Source organism: Molothrus ater, chromosome 2, assembly GCF_012460135.2.
Source record: "Molothrus ater isolate BHLD 08-10-18 breed brown headed cowbird chromosome 2, BPBGC_Mater_1.1, whole genome shotgun sequence".
NCBI lineage: Eukaryota > Metazoa > Chordata > Aves > Passeriformes > Icteridae > Molothrus > Molothrus ater.
The window spans coordinates 66,303,873-66,328,726 of record NC_050479.2 but is presented as its reverse complement, the minus strand read 5'-3'; the positions used below and the strand labels follow the sequence as shown (position 1 = coordinate 66,328,726).

Genomic DNA, 24,854 nt, shown 5'->3' with positions numbered 1-24,854 from the left:
ACATTTCATAACAAACCAGTAATTTAAGTAATCGCTTGGACCTAGGTTAGCATTCATAACTCTGACTGTACTGAATATTAACAGCAAAGGTTTTAATCAGTAACCATTTTTCTTGTTACAAATTTTTTGTGAACTGCTTCAAGATTAATGTAACCAGCATGATGAATTGTTCTCAATGGGTGGGCACATTTAGAAAGCTCAGGAAGAGGCCTGGAATCACAGGAAGTCTGAGAGCAGAGGGCACAGGGGAACTGAGGGCTGTATCCCCACCCACAGCGTACTCTTTCTGCCCCAGGAGACTTTAATTTGACCTCTTCTCCAGGAGACTTTAATTTGACCTCTTCTCCAGGATACTTTCAAGTCCCACCCTCACCCAGGGATTACTAGGTATCTTAGCCAGGTAAACTCTCAGGAACCAGGTCACTGTGCACATAAGGATGAGCCCAGACCACACTGGCTGGGTTGGCACAGCACAGGAGGTCTACTGAGTGCAGTGCCTGATGGTTTGGGAACTGAAGTGAGAGAAAAGCAAAAGTGTCTGGTGGACTGAGGTCTTGTGTGTGTGTTCCGGGGTGACTTTATAATGCTGAATTGTATCCCCATTCATCTGTTTAGCCCAGAAATATGTTTTGCACCTTTAAGACTGGTTCCAAGAGTGAAGGGGGAGAGAGAAGCATGGAACTTGTTATCAGGGACTGCATTTGCTCCCCCGCATCCTTCTCCTGGACTGTATTGTCTGCAGCATGGACAGATGGCAGGAGAGAGCTTTCCTTTGGTTTTTAGTTGGTTTTTAGCTAGCTGAGGCAGAGGAGTTCCCTGGACTGTGGTTTTTCTTTTTGAAGTTTGGACCTGCTCTGGACTGAAGAGCACTGGGAATTTGCCCCTGTGGCCCACCGGGCCAGGCCTGGACCGCAGCATTTCCTGCGCTAGAGACTGATAATAAACTGAGTGAGCCAAGCTACAGCCCACGAAGGGGACGTTCTGAGTTTGTCATCTCTTCGGAGCAGCGAGAGGTTTTATTGTTTAATAAAACTCCTTTTTTGTGCTGGTGAATGCTTTGCCTGTTAAATAAACAGTTTTTTTCCACTTTTCTCCAAGGAAACCTTTTCCCGAACCAGCTGGAGGAGAGACTGCTCGAATCTGCTTTCTGGAGGAACCCCTCTGGAGGTTTTCTCCCCAGTTTGCCCTAAACCAGGACAGTGTGTAAAACTTCAAACCATCAGTATTTTTAAGAATCACAGCAGTAACATAATGACACTTGCAACACTAAAGAATTTTCCTCCATTTCTTTATTCCAAATAAATTGGTTAAAATTAGGTATATGGATACTGCTAAAGGTATTACCATTGTTTTAAGGCTTTTAATGGGTTGAGTTCAAAAATTTTAGTAAGAACAGCTAGAAAACTTGGTCACAACACAATGTGTTCTGAAAACATAATTTTATAGTAAAATAAGTATTTATATGTAAAGGCATTAAACACCTAGAATTATTTAAAAGCAAGGTAGATCAGTTGCTGAAGGCATAAATTAATTTTTACAAAGAAGTTATTTCTGTAGCACCAGTAACTAAGGTATGATGAATGGCTGTGTGGGCAAGGGAAAGGTAGATCAAGGTAGATTGTTATGGAGTGTGTTAATCAGATTATTGCTGTAAGAGTGGTATCACATCTGTCAGGTTCTTCCTGTCACCTTCTCTGGCTGCTTCAGTGCCAGCTTTTGACATTTCTGCAACTCTACAGTGAGCCAGTACAGCTCCTGAAACATTGAGCTTACATTAGGGAAAATGTTTTATGTTCACAGTTTCTGCTGGTTGGTGATCTGAAGTGCCTTATCAGCTGCACAGGAAAAGCACCAGACTTGATGCAAGGGACAGGGTGAAACTGGAAGCAAAAAGGGAAAACTTGTGGATGTTGTATATTTTGACTTTACCAAAGACTTTCACGTAGTCTCCCACAGTACTTTTACAGCTGAATTGGTGAGTTCTAGATTGGATAACTGGTTCATAAGGCTTCTAGAAAATTGTCTGGGCCATCAGGCTTGAAGTGTGGAGATCAGCAGTATGACTGCTTGACTCTGGGATCAATACCTGAGCCAATACCCTTAATTCCTGATTGACAACCTGGAAGACTAAGCACCAGCCCAGCAAATTTGATAATGGTGATGAGCTGGGAGGAGCAGTTAGTATGCAGGAGGAAAAGGGTGACCATTCACAGGTAGGTGTACAGCCTAGAGAAACCCAATGAAATTCAAAAAAAATCAAGTGCAAAGCAAAGTATCTGGCATGGGTAAAGCCCATGGATCAATAAGGCTGGAGAAGTGTCTAGAATGCAATGATGTAGAAGACACAGCCTTCCTGGTGAAGAAGCTGCCATGTGAGCTGCCAACAGCTAACAGCAAACAAGACTGAAGGGCTCCTGGGCTGCTATAGCAAGGGCGTGGCCAGGAGCCTGAGGGAGAGTTCTTCCACTCTGTTCAACACATGCTGAAGCGCTTAGCTTTTGACTCCCAAACAAGTCCCAAGGGCTGCATTAGGTCAGGAACTTGCCTTTGTTCAGGCTGGAGAAGGCATAAGGATAGCTTAGTGCTGTAATTAGCTATGTAATAGGAAACTGTAAATAAGAGGGAGAAGCCAAAGTTTCCTCCAGTGTGCATGATGGAAGGATATGCAATAGAATGCACCTGCATTTAAAAATGTTTGGCTCAGTATAAGGGGATATATTGAGCAGAGTCAAGTTGGGTAAAAGTTGCCCAGAAGGGCTGTGAAGTCTCCATCCTTGGAGATAATCACAACATGAGCAGAATTGGGGCAGAGTGCTCCAGACTAGACCTGTTTTGAGCAAGAGGTGGATTAGAGACCAGGGGCTCCCTTCCAACCCTCATCATTCTATCCTAAGCTGGTCAGCATGTTTTTTTGTAGTGGAAGGTAGGTTTACCAATTCTTTTTAAAGGATTATGGATTTATTCAGGGAACATTAAAAATAGGCTATTCCAAGCTGGTTTTAAACCAGCATTAAACAAACCAATCAAACAACCCTTGGAATCTAGAAGAATCTGTTCAAATACAGGGGTTTATATTTGAGATAAGAACCATGGTTTATATCTACACAATTATGAAAATTCCAGAGATGGCCATAGCTAAGAATGACTTAGGGATCATTGATAGTAATCCTCTCAAGACAAGATATGAGACCAATATTGTAGCAGAAAAGTATTTGAATAAATTTGGAAGTAAGAATGCTTTAGGAAATCACATAGTAGCCTATACATTACACGGCTTAGTAAAATTTCTAGGACTTCATGCATCAAAAGATGTTCAAAGAAATAAAACCAAGCTATGAAGAGAAAGCCAACCTAAGACAGCAGGTTTTGGGAGCTTAATATATAAATGGAGAGCTGAGATAAGGCAGTAAATGTGAGAAGGCTGTTGTATATGGTGAAAGAATGGAGGAGAAGCCTATGGAGTTGCTACCCTGGGCCTAAGAAGTGGCAGGTGAAGTGAGCTAAGTTCAAGCATCATACCATCAGCTGGGAAAATTAACTAAACTTTGGAACAATGTAAAAGGGAAGATCATGGATATAGCACATTACAAACTTTAAAATGGGGTAGGCATCATTCAAAAAATAGTTTTAATCCATTTTGAAAGACATACACATGAAGAGAACAACAGCAGGTTAAGCCAGACACCACTACCTCATACTGATGGCATTTAAATGTTGTTTTTCCTGAGTGTACTCCAATGTGGTCTCCTGAAGACTGTAACACCTTTATTTTAACTGTTGTTTTAATGCAACTTTGTGCTTTGATGGTTTATAGATGAAACTGAATGGTATGAGCTATATGCAAAACCTTGAAATGCAAGGGAGAGAAGATACAAATACCTATATCCCTATTGTAAATACAGCTCATAGCAACAAAAAATGCTTTTGCTAGTGTTAAGTCTTAGCAATCTTTAACTGGTTACACAAGTTGGCAAGTGGCAGACTATAGTAACAGAAATTGTTGAGTGTACTTTGGATGGAACTTATTAGTTTGAAATATTTAAGCTCTAGTTGATGAGCTTGTTTATACCGTATAGATACCCCAATACTGCTATTTTATTACTTTTGAAGAAGTCCTAGTTCTTCCATTTATGTATCCATATAGTAGCTTCATATCATAAAAAGATCAAGCACACATTTTATCTTTATTTGCATAAATCAAAGTTACACTTCAAGTGGTTAGATCCTTTCGTTCACATTTCTCACTTTAAGCACACGCCTGCAGTAGCTACCAAAAAATATGCCTCTATTACCATTCTAACAGACTGTAGTTGTTACTGTATTTTTTCAATCTTCTACAAATATTACTTGCCAACAACAATTTATAGTTATTTTCTCCATCTACGTGAAATGGAGATAAGTTGTAAGTTGTTGGCATTCTGCCTGTTGTAGGTCCAGCCAATATTAGAATGCGCAGTAGCTTTAAAACTAAATAGTAAAGTGTTAAATAAGTAGCAGTGTCAAAGCATCTCAAGGATTTAACATCTTGAGTTATTTTATACTGTGGTACAAATGGGGTGACAAATCTACACAGAAGTGTCTATTCTACATAACTCTTAATTAAAAGGGTTTGTCTTCATTGTCTTTTTCAACACTTCACACCCTTGTGTAATTTAATGGAATAAAGATGATGATCATTTGTTCAAACATTTGTTCAAACATTAGGAGTCTTCCATTATGAGGTCATGATATATAATCTGAATCTTTCTGGATCAGCTGAAAAGTACAGAATGCATAGAATTTCCCAGTGCCCTCTAATATTTTCACAGAAAAATACTTTAATTTATGCAAAACCATACTTATTCTCTCTACATAAAAACCTGAATTTCAAAGAATCTTTGTATATTCCTTATGAAGTCAACTGGAAAATGCATTTTTTCTAGAACTGTAAATACTCTCTTTTAGAAAAAATACTTGGTATCTTTGGTTTACTTATATGCTGGATGAGGGAAAAAAAAGTTCGAAAGGGAATGACTACCTAATTACCTGAGGTTCACCTTTCATTTCTCCTAGCATGAACTTTGGGTAAGATCAGCTTTTTTGTAGGTGAAAAGAGAAATTCTCTATGAAACAATAAAACACAATGCTTATATTAGTAGTGCATATTAAATAAGACAAGGCTTGATTAGTAAAACTAATTCTTAAGGATAGTTATAAAGCCAAAACTGGTAATTTTACTTATTCCAGAATTAGCCATCCTACTCTTTCTGTATCACCATCTTCTTTATAAATATAAAGTGTTACAAAAATATTCACAATAGACTTCTATATTAATCTATTATTCCATATATTATTTTGAAAAAGTGCTTAAAGATGCAAGTATATGAACTGCAAAGTTCCAGTTGCCTAAAGCCCTCATCCAGTTGTTTAAACCTCTTGTTCTGGACTGAGCAAGGAGGTGACAACTTTCATTTTTCCTCTTACAAATGCTCCTCCTACTTTTACATTTTCCTTTTAAATTAAGTAACAGTTGCTTGAAAAGTACAGTGTGACTTATGTTCAATGTCAGATGAGCAATGTAATTACTTCTAAATAGGAAGTTTAATCTCTAATGTAAGGCTCTGAGAAGTACTTAACTGCTTTCATTTTTTACCCTTCTTTTCATTATCCAATACTTTATATTCATCTAGCACAGCATGGCCAGTTTCCTTTGCAGTTCTCTTTACAACAGATTTGATACCAATATTTTCAATGTTAAATGCTGTAACACCAAGATTGATTGCAGAATTCATAGCGTTGTCTGTAGCATCACCAGCATCCTCTCCATACCTAAGGAAAGAGAGCAGTTTTGTAGATTTGTATACTTAGTATTTTAATCTTCACTGGAATTCTTTTGAGAGGCAAAATTCAGGCATTACCAAAAAAAAATAAGCATAGTGCCCAAATGTCTAAAGAATAAAATTAGAATTTATGAAGCCATTTGAATAAAGGCTGCTCCTCTATCAGATCAATTGCTCTTTGAAAATACCAATATGCTCCTTCTCTTTTTCTTCAAGAACACTTCCAGTCTTTCTCCCTTTTTCCCCTCTAATTTTGAAGAGTAAAAACCTATTTATAGAATGATAAGAAGGGAGGGGAGAGAAGTTTTGTGCAATCACTAAAGGTCCTTTTTCACCTTAGTTCTTAGGTAAAATTCCGACACTCTCTATATAGAAAGCCAACTGTATCTGGGGCTGCATCCAAAGCAGCATGGCCAGCAGGCAATTCTGCCCCTCTCCTCTTCTGAAACCCCTCCCTGGAATGCTGCATCATACAGAACTCCAAAAGGGTCAACAAAACTATCTTGAGGACACAATGAAAATTACGAAACAATAAAAACCTTTGGTCTCTCCCATGGGCTGTGAGTCCAGCTTCTTTGTGCTTTAGTGGGCAAGCTGGCAGTCTCAGATTAAGGACTCAATTGTGCACAGAGAGCACAATGAAGGAGGACAAGAGTACAGTGAGAGCAGTAACTTCAACTGTTCTGGGTAGCCAGACATTTCTCCAGAGAGCACTGCAGTCAGACAAACCAGGGCAAAGGGAAGTATTCCGGACAGCATCAGAATCCCAGCAGTTAGCAGTTACTTTTTCCCTGTGGTTGTTATGACAAGAGGTTCTTTGAGGACCTCAAGATAGAGAGAAGCAAAGAATATCAAAGAATCCAAAAAATCTATAATATATCAGTAGAGCAGCCAGAGCATGTGCTTGGAACTAACAATGAGACCGAATAAAAAGAATTCATGGGTTTTTTGTTTTGCCTTTAATTTTCTGATAGAGCAACAAGCCTTGAATCATCAACATTGGATTTGCAGGTCAGAGAATTAATCTCACAGCAGATGTATCTGTCAGTTTGATTAGTTTGTCAATTTGATTATTTTCATGTCAGGAACATCATAAGCCAGTACAGCATCAGTAAAATAAGTAACCTTATTTAAAGTACGATTGTAGCTTATCCAGTACAGTAAGAGTAACAATTTCCTAATGTCTGATAACTAATTTTTTAGTTTGCCTGCCTGAAGTGCATAATTTTTAACTCTTTTTAAAAAAATTGTGTAGATATATACACTGCATTTATTTAAATAGTTTTAAAAAAAGCTAGTAGCATGGGACTTTGGCAGACACATTACTTCTGAAGCTACATTTTCCCACCCATTCTAATCAACATGCATATGATGAGCATCTCTTTAAAATTCCATCCACAAGGGTACTGCAGCTAAATTTTAGCCTTTTTTAATTTTATTTAGAGACACTGATGGTGCTCCTTTAGCTTTGTTTCCATTAAGTGGAATTTAGCTCATTCACTGGTATTTTGAGTGGCAGACATCTTTGTCACTGAAAGAAAAAAAAACAGCTTACAGAAGGGAGATTATGTAAAATTTTAATCTAATTATAAGGATAGATTTTAAAGATTCCATATCAAATATTTTCAATCATATTGCAGTTAGCTACAACAGGTAGTTACTTATTGTTTTTCACTCTTAGTGTCTGTTGTCTGCTGATCTCCATACTTCCTATATTTGTATCTAAAACAAAAACATTAACGTGAATTTATGTGAAATGAGTACCAGTACAATTTCTCCTGACATTCCTACTGCAAAAAAAACCATTAGCAATAAACCACAACTGACTAGAACTTTGCTATTTAGCTTCCTATTTGAAATGCATCAAAACACAATCCTGAATGCCAATCTGCTTAATACTGTATGCTGATGTTTATCTTGTTACCACTGGCTTGTAGCCTGCATGCACTTTCAGCAATCCTTTTAAATATCTCTTTTGCTACACTTATCACCAATTCCATTTAAACTGCTTGCTTCTGCTTACTTTTCACTTTCTATTGAATCTACTGCCCTTTCTGTGAGGGGTGCATTTCATGTTTCACAGTTATTTCAATATATTCCATTATTCTCCACATGCATACAGCTTTCATCTTTCCATCAACTTAGTATCATCATCTTAATCCCAAATGTTATTGTCCTCTTCCCCCACTATCTTCTGCTCAGAACATCTTTATTCTGCAAGTGAGGCTGTTCTATTATTGCTATATATGCCTTAGATTTCCTTACAAAATTTTCTTAATTTTTGTACTGCCTTGCTTTAGCCAAACCTGCTGACAGACAAGGTTCTTTTATTTTTCATAAATTTAGCTAAGTTTGCATAAATTCAGGATTAGAGCTCAGCAGTTTAAACCAGTAATTTTTTTCATAATGATATTATATAATAGAGCAAAGATATAAATCTGAACATTGTTTGTAAGACAGCCTGAAGCTGTAATACTTCTACAAAGAACTAAAAAAATACTTCCTACAATTCCTCATTTCGGATTTTTGCATACAAAAGATGCTCATTACTGTGCACTTACCACCTTATCATGTGCTATATAATTACAGCAAAGGAGGTATTTCAGTTAGCTTCCCTGCACTTTCCTAAGCTTTTCTTGCCAGTATTCAGAGACAGTAACAGTGTGCTATAGAAGATGAAAACAATAAAAACATAACTTACTTGTGTTTAACTGTTTTTACAGTCTCAGTTGAAACACTTTTAGCAATGCACTTCGCTGCACTTTCTAAACCTTGCCACACTGTTGAAAACCCTGTAGAAACAATCAGCTTATTTGAGTTCATACCATTAAAAATATGCCATTAAAAAAAGTGTAAGGAATTTTTATTACCTTGAACTCCACTTGCTGCTACAACCAGAGCACCATCAAAAGTAGATTTGCCATCTTTATCTTTCTTTAGGGATTCTGGAATTAATTTGCTGCCATGCTTCTTCACGTGTGGAGCCAGCTCCTTTCCGACACAGCTTGCTATCGAACAGACCCCTTCAACTACCATAAAACAAGAGTATGCGGGTTATTTAGCGAGAACATAGAACATCCTTCCTTAAAAATCTTTAATCATAATTAACAAGAAGTTTCAGTGAAGTCTTAAGTGATGTTTCTATTTAAATACGCTTATATAAAAGACAGACTTTAATCCTCATGTAAGTGCCCAACTGATACAAAGCAACTTTATTTTTCAGGTTCTACATAGCTGCAAATCCTAAGAAACAAGTAATATGGGCCTTGTGAATAAAAAGTGCCTTAAAAGACATTTATACACATTTCACATTCAAATTTCAACAAACTGTTTCCACTGCTTTGTTATCTCTAATTTGTTGATAGAGAACAAGCTGCTGCTTTCCTGACTTGTCTTCTGTAGAAGTCTTTCTTACAAGCATTCCAACTCTTCAAAGTAGTTATATAAGATCAGCACAATTTAGTTTTAAACTTGGATGAGTCACTAGATGGTAAATATAAACATTATATGCAAATAAATAACAAAATTAAGTTACTGTGAGTTGTTAGGGCTTCCAGGCATCTCTGAATACCACGCCATTTCTATTTTGATATTTATACCTAGTTAGATAGATTTGTTTCAGGTGTGCGTGTTTAAAAATATGCACACACACATTCTCTTGTTACTGTATGTTAGTAACCAGTGAGAGTAGAGGTTTAAAAAATATGGTTATCAACTTAAAAAAAAATAAGAGACAACATTTTGAATTAACTGTCAAAAACATGTCAAACTTAAGACTATACAGACTATTCTTTTAGGAAAGAAAAGGATATCTCAAGGCCAAGTAATACGTACTAGTCTTAAAGCACATCTCTTGCAGGAGATAACTAGGCACAAACTACTGATCTCTGAATTTTATCAAGTCAGTAACTCCTCCAGTTTCCTGGCTAGAGAAACCAGCTTGCATTTTACTAAGTTTTTATTATTTAAGACAAAAATATTATATTCTATGAGATGAAAATTTTTACCTAAGAATTGGCTGACTTTCACAGCTCCTCCAGTAGCCTGTTTTGCTACATGAAGTCCCTTTGCTACAGTTGGGTTGACTTCCACAGGCTTTTCTTCTGGTTGAATGTGCTCTCGCAGTTTAGAAGCTCCTTTGTGAATAGCTTTACCTGTGTATTCTGCTCCTTTCATTAGGCCCCAGCTTACCCAAGATGCACCTTCAAGGCAAAAATTGTTTTTCTTAGTATGTACAATATTATGGACTGTGATTCCTTCATCTATCCCTCCTCTGCCTCTGCAAAACAGGAAGGTTTTCTGCAGATAAACATGTGGGTTTATCTGCAGAAACAGAAACATTCCTGATTGGAGTCTGCAATTATATTCTCCCCTGAATGGGACAGCACAGAAGTCCTGCAGTAATTTCTGCCCATATACTACCACCTTTTACATTCATTTTATTTAAGTTTAATACGGCCAGCCCACATCCAAACGTCAGCCTAATTCAGATATTCAGTTTTTTCATGGATGTGCCAGCACCAGCTCAGTTAGAATTTATAGAACTGCACATCTCAATGCTATTAGCACTCAGGAAAACATACAAACCCAGCCCTTTAGCCCTCCTTGCAGATTCATATACAATCAGCTGTTGGTCATCCGTATATTCCAAAGGTTCTCAGAGGAAAAAAACCCACATGTTTATCTGCAGAAATCACAACAGATGCCCTACTGTAATATGTGTTCATACAGGGGTAAAATTATTCTCTCACAGTGGTTTGAGTCCCAGCAGGCGATATTCTAATAGAGTCAAATGAAAAGCCAAACTCATTTGCACTGAACAAACTGTTGGCAATGGATTTATATTCTGCATGGTTTTTATAAAGCTCATCAAGGCATCCTTTAGAGGATCAACACTGGAACTAGTGAACAACTACTTCTGATCACTCTGCTTCTATCAGCATCCATGCATTTATGTGAAAATACTGTTTAAATGTCACTAACATTGGTTTCTGTTCAACACAAGTCCCCTTATTACAGCTGTACCTGACAAGATTCCATGGGCAACTTTCTCACTCCATTCTGGTAACTCTTTCTGATCTTCTGCTTCTTCAGGTTGTGGCTGGATATGTACAGTCTGAGGCAAGTGAATTGCATCACTAGAGGCTTCAGAAGGCTGACAAGTGAAAGCAAACATCTGAGCATCTACTTTGCAACCTATCATCAGTATTTCTGGTTCATATCATACACATCCACTGTGAAATAATACTAAAGTTGTGCATGCCTTGGGTAGGTGTACAGAAACTCAAGCTAAATTTAACACTCAATTACTTTTTCCACAAAAATTCTAGACATCCAAGAAAGCTTATCAGGCAGGTCAGCTTTTTTGTACACTTTTTTCATCCGGCTACAATGAAAAAGTTTGCTTGCCAACGCAGCCATATGGCCAAATAACTAAGCATGGAAAATTTACACTACTTGTTCACCAGCAAAACAGATAAGAGACTGTCCATCTCTCAATTTTATCTTCTCAGACAGAAGTCAACTCTTTTGTTATTCAGCATGGGAACTGCAGTCTTTGGTTAGAGAATCCAGCTACACTAAAGGAATGCAGCTGTTGAGGTTGTTTTGTTCCTCATTCTTTCCTCCCATATTCAAAAATAAAGGAGATTATTCATGCTGTGTGCTGTTGCTGCTTTTTCAGACTGGCACAGCCAAGGAAAACATCAAACTATGCACAACACTGACCCCTATTTAATGCTGGGTGGGCAGGTCCTTTGTTACTTCGTGTCAAACTCTACTGTTTCTGTAGTAAATGTTAATCATTAAAACACAGCAACCACTACCACAGGCTGCTTAACACTTCTAAAATGTGTAACATCACTTTACACAGCTCACAGGCAATGCATAATTAAACTTTAACTACAGAAATCTAAAAAAAATTGTAATAGGTTTAAGTTTTTGTTAAGAGAACTTGTCCCATGTAAAAGTAAATAAGCCCCTCAAGCATTTCAAAGATTGAAAGCACTGCTAGTTAATGACAGAAAGAAAAAACATTTTTCTTTAGTCTAGAAGAGTGTAAATGAGAGCATTTATAGATTAAACTCACAGGCAGATCAGAATATACAATACAGAACGGTATTTGCTATTACAGGGAATTCTTAAATTCCCCTGAAATATTTACTGGATATAAAAGCAGGGTATTGCACATGTTGAATGTTGTAGTAAAACCAACATTAACTGAAAAGAATAGATGAAACCTTAGGAGGTTGCTACCCAGAAGGTTAACAATTGTATCACTGACAACAAAATGTATCACTGACATGTACTACATCATCATTTACTGCTTGACAGCAATGTGAAATCTTGGAGCTCAAGAAATGTCTTCAGCATGTGACCAAAACACTCTGAGGACTATGCAGGAGGAATTACCTCAATGAATAGGTAAAAAGCAACAAAAAAAAAACCTATTAAAAAACCCAAACTATGTTCCAGATGTAATTTAGTTATGCCACAGGTTGGGGCACTATAAAGAAAACCAGTCAACAAGACTTCTAAGATCTACCCTAAGGAGCAAAAATGGATTCTCTAATAAGACAGGGAACTCAGTATTGTATTTATATTAAATATGGTTGTCAATTAGATCCTCACAATTACTATGTAAAACAGACACATTAAATGGCCATCAGACTAGGCTTTGGAATACTTGCGCTATATCAGAGTTTTTAAGACTTCAGAAATATGCTGATTTGAAATGTGGCAGGTGCAGTAACAGAATTGGTGTTTGACAAGAAACCAAACAACAACACCACAAAAAAGCCATCCAACAAAAAAAAAAAAACCACAGGACACAGCATACACAGCTGCTGTCAATCAAATCAGCAATTCTAACATGCATTTCTGTGACTTTTTTTTTTACTATAGGATTTTTGAATGTCCTGGGATTTACCTGGACTTTGTGGCCAGACCTCTGTTTAAATTTATCTTCAAAATGTGCTCTCATAGTTGCTGGGAGCTCTGAAGGTAACCCTACTCTCTCATGGGATCCTGGCACCTGTGACATCGCATCAGGGAACATTAACAAAAACAAAAAGTTTTAGGAAAATATGGAACTAACAAGATATCCAATTTGAACTACTTCTACGCAGGAAAAATGACAGAATTTTATCCAGTGAGTGAATATCACATAGTTCTGTAGTACTTTCCTCTTTTAAGAAAAGTTAGTGGCCTCCTGTGCTAGTGAAATTCCCTGCTGAACTTGCCAGGATTTACACCCTAACAGAACTCCACCCTCATGGGATGCTCCAAACTAGTCCTTCATCATCAATGAATTCAGCTTTTGGTGAATCAACAAAATTCTTGCATGAAAAGATTTAGTGATGCTATAATCTTTTAAGTAGCTATTGATCATCACTCTTCCTGAAATTATGCTCCAGGGCTCTTACAGTAATATTTTCCACTTCATTACAAACCACTGAATTTTATTGCACATTTTTTAGACTATGGTTTTTATTTTGTTTTCTCTACCTGTCAACATCTTACTGCAATAAAGCACCAGATTCATCTACTTTGAGATCCCATTGGAAGGCAGATTTCTGAGGTACATACTATTTTCACAGATCTTCTCTGAAGTGGCTTAACATTTCATTTTTGAACTGTAAACACGTTTGGGCATGATATTCCAAGAATGCCATCATCAAAACTACATTGAGAGTTATGTGCATGTACACGTAAGGAAAAGCATGCTTTCTCCTGAACACGTAATTTCATTTTGGGTCCTGTCTCTTTCAGAAGAATAGAGAAAATATAAAAAATGGTCTTGAACTCCACTCTGTGCTTACAATTCAGTATTTTAAAACTTCTGTTGTCTCATCTCACAGGACCTACAGTTTCATTACAATGCTGCTTTATCATGGCTACTTTATCTATTTCTCACAGATGAGCTTACCACCAAGACAAAAGTCTGTCATTTTACACAATTAAATGTAAATGTGAGAATATATTGATGATTTATACCTTTCCTTATTGGCTTATAACAGACTGCCCAGAAATTTACCTGGATTCGTAGGTCAGACATCTGTTTTAACAGATCCTCAAATAGCTCTCTGTCAGTTGCTGGAAGCTCTGAAGACAGCACTACTCCCACGTAGGACCCTGGTATCTGGGACATCGTGTCGGGGAACATGTAGACCCCAGTATTGCAGCACAGAACAGGAGACTGGGTACACATCAGAGGATACAACCAGTCACAAACCTAGGAAAAACAAGTACATGGAATCAAAGGATGATTTTAAGAAGGAAGATAGGCAGAACATACTGAAACACACCATAAACTTGATTTTCCATAAAGTTTCTAGTGGAACCTTCTAGTGAAAGGTTCACTGCTGATGACAGTGGGGGTGGAAATAAATTATCTTTATGGTTCTTTCCAACTCAAACTGTTTTATGATTCTATGATGAAAAATAAAAAGCCTTATACCATCCTGAAAAAAAGAAAAAAGAAAAACAATCCCCATGTGATTCTGGAACTATCATTCTTGATTAGTTCTGACAGTCTAATATAAAGAAAGTATTAATTTTCACAGGACTAGAATTCAGGCTGGTACTCTCTTAACTGAGGTCTCATCTTGAGGCCCAAAGGAAAAGAACTGCCAAAAAAGTCAGGATTCACAGCGCCTGTACCACTCTGGAGATCTCAGGACAGGTTTATATGACAGGACAAATAGAAATGCATGGCTGTCACTGGCCTACTATTGAAGACACCTAACATGAGTGGAGCTGAACCAGCAGACCCCAGATCAGGATCCAGCAGACCCCAAACCAGCCAACCTTAGCTGTAACAAGAGGATCCAAAATCAGAATCCAGACCAGAAATATTATGGTCATTACAGAACATGCCCACATGAAGAAAGTAAGGACTGAAAAAGTACAAATAATGCATCTTTTTATCTGTAATTCTGAGTCTGGATTAACATGGACCCTCAAATTTCAAATTATCACTTGTAACTGCAATGCCTTATCACTAACTGACAATGAAGTGGGTAGCACTTAACCCCATTTTATCCTGATTTGTTACAACAGGTGAATCAGAATGTCTTCTCTACATGAAAAAAATAAGTCAATTTTATGAAATGGAAAGACATGTTAAGTCAAGTCCTTTACATACTACAATTCACCAGAACAGTGAGCACTTGAAAACCTTGGGAAGACACAGAGGTGTTTTTCACAGAAAGAGTTGTAGAAGTGTGTAGCTGCAGAAAAGCATTTCTGCAACACCTGTAACACCCTTCGTTTTATCACAGGGATATTTAGGCTCACAAGAGCAAGAACCTAAGAAGATTTCCTGTTAGAGCTTTAAGACAGTTCTCAAAATTTTAATTAAAGGAGAAAATTATTTTCCTGTTACCTGAAGAAACGCCGGTGGACGATTCCGAGCAGCTTCACTATCTGTATCCAAGAACTTGACGATGCGCAGATATCCAGGATATGAAGGAGCACTAACCTGCCCATCAGGAGTCACAAAAAATATCTGTACTCCTTGGGGAATCAAGATCAGCTCATCTGCATCCACTCCCAGGTTTTCCAGGGGAGGTGGCTGAGTACACTTGTTGTTGTAGTAGTCCTCACTGACAGAAGAAAACTCCCCAGAGTCTGTGCCATAGGACACAGTAAAGTGGCCATTGGTAGCTTGAGGAGTATAGGCAGGAGGTGCTTCATTTGGCAGACAAAGAGGTTTTGCAGATGATGGACTCATAGCTGGAATTTGCCCCTGACTCACAGCTGCAACACTTCCATCTGCTGCAGGCAACTGACTTCGAACAAACAGAGAATTAGGGGGAGGGGGTCTTTCTGGCTTTTCTTTGGAAGGAATGGAGGGGTATAATTTGGGCACCCCAGCAGGGGTATCCATCATAGCAGGAGATGCTTGTACTGGTGGGGTGTTTTGCTCTAGACTGCCGAGTCGAGCACGAACATTTTGCAGGGTCTCTCTCATCTTCTGTTGCATTTGCCTGGCAGACTCCCACTGGGACCCTGCACACTCAGGACCCTCTGATGGAATGCTAACTCCTCGGAGCAAGTGGTTAAGCCCTTGCTCATAGTAACTTCTTGCCTCTTCCTTCTGACCCAGTTCATCTGTATTCAGTCCTTTATTGATATAAATAAAGGCTTTCCTGTACTCTTCGTTAATGGCTTTAATATTTGCATCTTCTTGCACAACTGGATCCGGCAGTTGTTCCATTACTGCAAATTGGAATAAAAATCAATAAGAATATACAGAGAGAAAGCCAAACAATGTTTACCTTAGAATAAAATGTTTTCTTAATGATGACCCTACTGCCTGTATTAGCAGAACAGTGGAACAGTGTCTGATATGTTATCTCCTAATAACATTCAGATTCAGCTGACATGATTCCAAGACAGCAAGGAATCTATAACCATCAAATATGGTTACATCACAGATATTTATTTCTTAATAATTAAACATCAGAAGAACATGGACATGCCTGATACTAAATTTTTCATCTTCAAGATCAGTCACAAACAAGAGGAATAAACAAATAACTTAAAAAAATCTAACTTTCCCAAAAACATCTCTAAGGTTTTAAAAAATTCAGTTACCATTTTGTCTATTTAAATAAAGGCTGAACTTACAAACAGTACATTTCCATTTGAATAATTTAAGAGAAAGCACTCAACAGATTTTTAGATCTCAATCAACTAACATCAACAAACAAAACTGCGATATACTTTGAACAGTTAAAGCTGTGCTTTACAAAATAAAAACATGGAATTACTTATTTCCTTTACAGTGTTTATAGAGTGAGAAAAGGCAATTGGTGTTTTACAATCCTTGCACCCCTAGTGACAAAAATTGGAAGTACCAACATGTACAAAAGTTTGCAGGTTCTAAGTCTGTTTCAGAATGTATTCCTCAAAATGCCTGATGTATTTGAAGTGTGGAAAAGAATCCAGTAGGCTTATTTGAATTCTAAAATTTGTTAACTCATTGTTTTAACTGTACACAGATTGTCAGTCTTGGCCAAACACAGAAAATACAAATAATTAATTCCAATGAATTTGGGTTTGGTTTGGGTTTTTTTGCTGGCAGCCTTGAGAGGAAATGCAGGCAATTATACTAGAAGAGAATAACGACTGAACAAAAATGGGATACTGTATTAAATTAAAGAGCAGATATTTTCAAGTAAAACCATGATTCTCTGCAGTAAGGGAAATGAAAGAAAGAAGACGTCTGTTAATCACAATGACATTAAACCACAGAAAACATGGGGGTAAGTTCAATACAAAGTGCAAAACTGAAAATACGTCCATTACATGGGTAGAAACATTAATACCACGGTACAGAGCTTTGGTGAGAATTCACACACTGAGCCACACTCAAGGAAGCTGTGCCAGAAGGAGGTGGGCAGGTTTTTTCTCTGATGAATCAATCACTCTTCCCTAGAAAGGTGTAGGTTTGGCTTACCAAGGCAATACAACAAAGGCTAAGAGATTGGATTAGTCTCTACAAATATAATGGGTGAAAAGAAGAAAGGAGATCAGTAATAATAAATAATTACTTGGAAAGAAAAAAGAATTAAATCCAAACTTGTAATAAAATCCTGAAATAGAACCTACATTTAAGTTTACTTAATGTCTCTTCTTCTTTTAGACTATCAACAAACTAAAAAAAATAATCTGGAAAATATCCTTCTCTACTCCAACAAAAACAAAGAAACTTACAAAGTGCAGGTCATGAAAAAATTTTAAAGAGACAAAGAATACTGTGTTCTACTCCCACACTCTATAATGAAAATGCAGAGAGCATTTAGGTAACTGATGCATCTGCAGTCACACAACAGAAGTGTCATGTAATCTGGCAGGCATCTGTTTTTATGATGCTACAGAATCCAATTTCACATAAAGTCAAGATGTGTGGTTTCAGTACAACAACAGATACATAGCTCAGAATATAACAGAGGTGCTTGAGAAGGCAGCCCAGTGCAGTGGGTCAGCAGCAGCTCAAGCCACCAGGTTCAGTGCCCATTATGTAGCAAATTTTGGGCTAGAGGAGAGTTTGCTGATTGACTGCTGTCACTTGTTGCCAAGAGGCTCAGCATCTTTAAGCTAAAGAACAACACTGGCATAAGTGTGTATTTACTAACCACCAAGGACATCAGCTTTAGAAATTAAGAGTATGCTCCTGACCGGCACAACAGCAAACAATTAAGAGTAAAAGCAATTGGAAAGAACTCCTTACAAGGTTGTGAATATAGCTGGATCCTTACAGCAGAAGAACTTGGTGACAGCCAAACCACATCACTGTGTGTCAACACTTGTATTTACTATTGAAAAATCCACTTTTCCTTTTAATTAGGATATGAAGATGAAAACCAATTTAACAGTAAAGAGTCTGATTTGAGAATTTTAGGACTCTGATTTGAGAATTGTAGGTTCTTAAAACACAGAAAATGTTTAGAAGACTGAGAAGGACAGACAAGTTTAATCTATCATCACCATTTAGTTTTCTATTGAGCAAAATGTACTGGTTTAAGCTTTTTTGTGCCTGTATCCCTAAGCCTGTATAAAGTCCTTTCTCAAGGCTTGAAGTAAACGATTCATTTGTGCGAACACAACTGCAGTACAAGTCCCCTTTGACCCATGTTTATTGACTAGGTTTTTTTTTCTGGGTGAGGCTAATGCAGAGATACTTTACAGGTTTCAACTAATTCTTTTACTAGTGATTGTTAGCATATAACAAGAAGTGACATAAAGTAAAATCCTAAATACATTGCAACTTAATCTTTAATTCATTTACTCTTCACTGTATACTTCTCATAATGACAACAGCACTGTTCTTGCTAAAGCTCAGTCTTTAATAACACTGGAAAAGCTCTGTAAGGAAATGGAGATGTCAGCACCATCAGTGTACACAGAGCACTGGTGCACAGCACAGCTACAAAAGCTGGCTCAGGAACTCTGATTGTCTGAAACATCCCAAGTTTGCAGTATATGTGCAGCATAGTCACCTCCAAATAATGCATTTGGTTGGCAGAGCACTTGGAAATGGAGGAAGGACATCACAGTGGATTTCAAGCTAAACATGTGAGAACTATAAGTCAGCCCAGGAACTGAATTTCATTCTTTCTTAGTAATTGGTTACAACTAATACAAAAGAATGGATGGTATTAAATAAGCTTATCTAATTGCTCCCTCACAACACAAGAAGAAATATTCTCTGAAAGAGAACATTTAAATAGCAATCTAATCATATCCAAGGAATATACTTTTTCACTTTTTTATGTACGATCTTAATATAGTATTTAAGTGTCCTGCATATTTTAATATTTATCTGTATGTATTTAAATATTTACTCCTATAATACTTACAACAGGAGTAATCCACTCCTGTATAATGCTGAATCTCATTTCCTCTGTTTTAAAGCTGTAATGAACGGGATAATGTGTATTACAATACTGAGAGCACTGCCAGCTAATCTTTGGTCCTATGGCCTGTTCAGATCAGCCCAGATCTGTACCATTTAGTGTTAATTAAGACTCAGAGGAACTTTGTCTCAGAGAAAGCCAGTCCAAAATTGAGGTAAGAGCTAAAGCGCACTGTAGATAATCACAGATCAGTCGAGCACTTGAGCCCTTTTTCTTCTACCAGTACAGATATACTCTGTGGTTTTAAGTGACTTGACCAATGAGTGCAACAATGAAATTTAGAGTTTAATGTGGTATGGTAAGCTACCATCTCACCCATCCTTCCTCTGAAGCAGGAAAGTCCACTCCATTAAAAAGTAATGTATATTAACAAAAATACAGGTCAATGGTAGATCTCACTGCTAGACTGTAAACATGAAGTCTAAGGCTTATTAAGAGGATTAAACAGCCTGACTGACAGAGGCAGGATACACTTGCCAACTCACTATTTTTGAAGGAGAGTAGGGGAGGAAAATGCAAATCAAATTAAAAAAAAAAACAACCCAAACTAAAACACCCATAAAAAGAGCTCTTCTAATTTGTCAAACTGTTTTTCTCTCAGCCACCAACTAAGAAGTACCATGCAAACACAATTGTTTAAGCATGTATTATTATTTCTGTATGAAAAGAGCAAGTAAGGAAGTATTAGTAACTTTCAAAAATTGAAAGAATTAAATGGTATCTAGACTATAAACTAGTACAAGCCAGGTACTAGCTAAGAAATTTACCTTTTTATGCTTTTAGCTTATTTAGGTTGTTTAAAGAAGCCTTTAAATTTTTCATTAAGTGGTGGCCTACTCCTAGTTTTTAAGCAAAGAAAAAAAAATTGTCATGCTAGATAATATCACAGACTAGACAACAGAAAGAGTTAGTGCTATTAAAGTAATTCTTCCTCTCAAAAAATTACCAAATACTTCAGTAAACTGCCATCCTCTGACATTTCAACCTACACCTTCTTCTCTCAGCCAGCACGTCTAATTTTCCTCATCTACTGCTGCTTTAAGATTATTTCTGTCCGAATAAAAGAGCTTCCTTCCTGACTCCTCGGTCTGCACCTCCATCACATGCTGTCACCACACAGCTTTCAGGCCCCGGGTGCCTACTTGTCACTTTTCTAAAAGAGAAAGCAGAAAACGAGGAGGGCAGATAATGCCCTTCATCTCGCAGCTGCGCTGCCCAGCACTGACGTTTTCCGCAGCACCGAAGTACAAAGACATCGTACTACCATTCCAAAACATTGCAAGATCGTCATGGAAAATTCAGTGTTATGTAAGACTGCTATTTAATACTATTTCATTAGCTATGTGTGCCTGCCGGTTTCTGATCTCTACCAACGTTTTACCAGATTCAAGAAACTCAAACCGGTCTGACACGAATCCTTTAAAAACAAAACAAACAAGACAAAAGAAAAGGAGCACCTTTCCGAAGTACTCTGACAAATAACCCTTCAAGACATTCAATACATTATTTACCACCAGGGTCACCTCAGCCTGCCCAGATCCCGGCCCTCCCCGCCCACCACCTGCCCGCGGGGGCTCCCGGCGGCTGCCCCACCACCGCCTGCCGCCCGGCCTCGGCCCGCTCCGGTACCTCCCCCTCCCCGCCCCGCTACAACCAGCGCCGCCCGGCTCCGCAGGGACCCCCGACAGCCCGGCAGGGCCCGACCCCGCGCCCGCCTCACCGAGCCCAGAGCCTCCACCACGCTGAGCCCGGCCACGCCTCGCCTCGCCTGGCCTGGCCTGGCCAGCCCGGCCCCGCCTGCGCCGCCACCCCCGCCCGGGTCAGGCGCAGCGGGCGGGGCCGAAGGGTCCGCGGCTGTGGCGTCACCCGGCGCGGGCCGGCCTGAGCCCGGGGCGGAGCTTCATCAATTAATAAATAACGCTGGAGTGTGCAGTTTGCCCTGGTTTTCTGTTTGTGTTTCTTGTTTGTTTTTGTGAGTTGGGTTTTTGTCGTTGTTTGTTATGTTTTGGGGTTTTTTTGGGGGAGAGGGTTGGAAAGGTTCTACACACGAGAATAAAATGCAAAATTGGAAATGCGGGGTTAGAAAGCAGCGCGCCTCATACAGTAGCCCTACTTAAATTTCTTCTTCTTTTTTTTTTTTTTTCCTCTTTTTGTAATGCTCCTGATGTTTGGGAGGAACAGAGGTCTGCGTGTTGATTTCACTTCACTATAAAGTAATTTTGCTGGAACATGGAAGATAGCTTCTCTTTTCACTTCTGGTTTCTGTGGCTCTCACCACCATCTGCCGGCATCTGGGCAGGCTGAGGTGACCCTGGTGGTAAATAATGTATAATGATCAACACATCAAGCTGAAAAATAATGTATACCCCCAGTGATACCATGGGGGCTTTTTCCCTGTTGTTTGCAGTAGCTGAGTGGCTTTGCCATTGGAAAGGAATTGAGTTAGTAATTTAAATCCATATAGCTCTTCATCTTTTATTGAGAATCTGTAATTCTAATTAGGTGCTCGTGTGTGTACAAAAGCACAAAATACACTCAAATTCTAGTTATGGAGTCAGTATGAATATCCAAAAAATGGAAAATTAAGACCCAAAAGCTATCATTCTGAAGTCTCCCCTTTCATGTCATGTTTTCACATTTCATTTTGACTGTTACTCTAATTGTGCCGAAGAGGCAGGCTGCACTGAGCAAGGTTGTACTTCCAAAGGTGGCTGTCTCCAGGTGAGACTTATTTACCAGCCTGGGCAAGCTGGAGCTGGTTGCTGCCCTAAGTCCTGGGCTGTGGGAAGGGGTAGCTGAATTTGTGCACTGGCACTGTGAAAAAACAAAAGGAAAAATTATTTCACTAAACGTCCAGCACTTGCCTTAGAACGTGAACACTCATGTTTTCTGTCAATCTTCCAACTGTTCATTGAAACAGCTGCTCAAATTACTGGATATAATCTGGCAAAATATTACTGATTTGCAGCTTTGATAATCAATGCTAAAATTCTTCTGCAGCTTGACTTCCAAGTGGAAAATTTCTAGCTTGGTTAAATCTAGCAAAGGTGCATTCCATGGTGCATGACTCTTTATCTGTGCTAGCTCCAGAACTTGCTGGGTTCCAGCCCTGTTAAGGCTCACTAACTTGCTTTCTGAGGAACTGTGTGTGTATACTGACTGTGTTCATTGTTTAACACACTCAGGACCACACACCATAAGAATTCATAGTAAATATTGACTTCAGGTAGTGGCGGCCCTGTCCAGCCCTTGGGCAGATGGGTTTACCGCTCAGCTTCATTTAGCTCCAAAGTATCTATGGAAATTTGTCACACATTGTGGTTTCTAGCATAACATTTTTCTAGGAATTCTGTGTTCCAAACTTTTTATGTGCCCACTCTTCAGTCCTTTTTCCTACAGACAAGAAACAGACAGCAGCCTGAAAGAGAAAAAGCTGTCCACACATCAGGGAGAGTTCCTCTTTCTGAACAGCAGTGATGATGAGAGACAAGCTGTCCACAAATCAGGGAGGGTTCCTAACTGCAGTGAGGACAGTATTTGCACGTGAAGCCCTGTGTGGACAGATGAGGGTTTGGACTGGTGGAGAGGGCCCTAAACATTTGTTTAAACAGATGATAGATTGTGCTCAGGTAACCAGATGTCACTGGATTATGTTATGCCTGTATACACAAAGTTTACAAGGAAATAAAGTTTTTATAACAAAAAGTGACAATCACAAAACAATAGAAGGACTTTTAAAGGTTTTTAACCATGCAGGGGGTACCTTTGCCAACATTGTTTTGTGGGAGCAGACCTTGCGAGGTCTAGAAGTTGATGAGGGGCACAGTTGTGTCAGAAGCAAGGGAGGGATGAGCTGGGCAGCTGAGTACCAAGGCTGTGCTCTGATCTGTTATAGGAACACTTGGGCATGTGTGCCCTGACAGCCTTTCCTTCCACCAAACGCTGCTCTGCTGTATCACCCCTCACCTCACAGGGCAGCTTGTATCTCTTGTGAATTTATATAAGCCCCAGTACTTTTGCTTTAAGTCAGAATTAGACTGAGGGTTGAATTGCTACCATGACATGTTCCCTCCTACAGCTATAGAAATAAACTGCTTTTGCCTCACCTGAATCTGCAAATTTTAAACTGTGTGTTTTTTCTGCAAGTCTTCAACCTCATTTGTAAATGCTAATTCTGCTTATTAGGTAAGGTAAGCTATATCTTTAGTGATTTCCCCCAAATATCTCCTTTTTATACTTTAATAACATAAAGTCTATGCAAGCTAGGCAATATCTGTGAATATATCTGTATTAAGGTATATAGGCATGTATATATCTTTCTAAGCTACTTAAGCATCACAAACAGTAAAATCAGTGAGGGATCTCAAACTGATCTTTAAATGCTAACAAACCTGGGGGAGTGAGGCTGTGAGTAAAAATGATGTGAGAATTCTCCCAAACCACTTAATTGTATGCAAATAAATTTCATAGATTCACGCTAAATGCCAGTTGGAACAACTGGAACCTGGTTGCACATCCGATGGGAATCAGGCCGCACAGACAGAGTGCTTTAAGTCAGCAGCCTCCAAATCACTGATGGATGCACAATAAATCACTCTTGTGTGGGTACAACTGAATAGGTAATTATTCCACAGCTCCTAACAATAGTGAAAACTTTTGTGGTAGATGAATAGATGATCTCGCTGTGATTATTACCTTTTTTCTGACTTTAAACTCCATAATTGTTTGCAGAAAAAATATCCTGAAGCCAAGCAAGGAAACAGCAATAAGAGCTGTCTGACAAAGGTAATATTGCACCTTTTTGAAATTATGCCAGCCACTGACCTCAGACTGAACTGGCACTTTGTTAAGGTACAAGAACACATCTTCAACATCTCTGTGCAGTGTTGACAGCCTTGGGCTACAAGCAGGGGTAATGCGCTTAGAGCAGACAAGTATGAAACATCTGGAATGGCACCTAATTCCTGAGACGATCCCATCTGAGATGGCCAGTCCCAAAGGGTGATGGAATAACCTGGCTGTTACCAGTACAGCCCTGGGAAGAAGGAGGCTCTAGTTCAAAGAAACATATCCAGGTCCAGACAGCATCTGTGCACTGCATTTGGCCATGTGCCAGGCTGCTGCCATCTTCTGCAAGGTTTTTCCCTGCCTTTTGCTGGAAGCAAGTATTTGCATGTGTATAATCACCAAATGCTGTCTCCCCAGTCTGCTGTATTCTTGTGTTGTACCAAAGAGCAAGCACAGAAAATCAAGACCATTTTATGGGACTTCAGATTTAATATTCCTGACTGTCAGAGATACTACAAACATGGTCCTCAAGTTCAGCCTAGGGAAAGTGTTTCTGGAAAGGGATCAATGTGCTCTTGGAGGGTCTGCTAATGGGGACAGCAATGGGAGAACAAGAGAGACAGATGATGGGCCAGCTTAAGTTGACTGGGAGTTCAGTTTGTTTATTCAGCAATACATAAAATGAGTTGACAAAAATGGTCAGAAGCGGAAAGACCAGGGAAAAATCTGGCTCTGTAAAGACTAGTGGTAACAAAGCTCTTCTCCTGGATGGTTTATGGGTGCTGTGACAGATCACAGCAAAGCTGGGCACCACAAAACTCAA

At 38.8% G+C, this 24,854-nt stretch overlaps 1 protein-coding gene across 3 annotated transcripts; it reads right to left on the bottom strand.

The window, feature by feature from the left end:
• Positions 1-3,599: 3,599 nt before the first annotated feature.
• Positions 3,600-21,045, bottom strand: SPART (spartin). 3 transcript variants are annotated; one of them, XM_036379789.2, is made up of 10 exons: positions 20,964-21,045; positions 15,205-16,040; positions 13,855-14,052; positions 12,748-12,852; positions 10,845-10,974; positions 9,827-10,021; positions 8,690-8,848; positions 8,521-8,611; positions 7,481-7,541; positions 5,698-5,808 (listed from the first exon to the last, which is right to left on the bottom strand). In XM_036379789.2, exons 2-9 carry the CDS (start codon positions 16,036-16,038, stop codon positions 7,481-7,483), a joined length of 1,773 nt encoding a protein of 590 aa, XP_036235682.1. In that variant the 5' UTR covers positions 16,039-16,040; positions 20,964-21,045; the 3' UTR covers positions 5,698-5,808. The 3 variants fall into 3 exon arrangements, with proteins under 3 accessions (XP_036235667.1, XP_036235674.1, XP_036235682.1); XM_036379774.2 differs by lacking the exon at positions 7,481-7,541 and having other exon boundaries at positions 3,600-5,808; XM_036379781.2 differs by lacking the exons at positions 7,481-7,541; positions 12,748-12,852 and having other exon boundaries at positions 3,600-5,808.
• Positions 21,046-24,854: the final 3,809 nt, after the last annotated feature.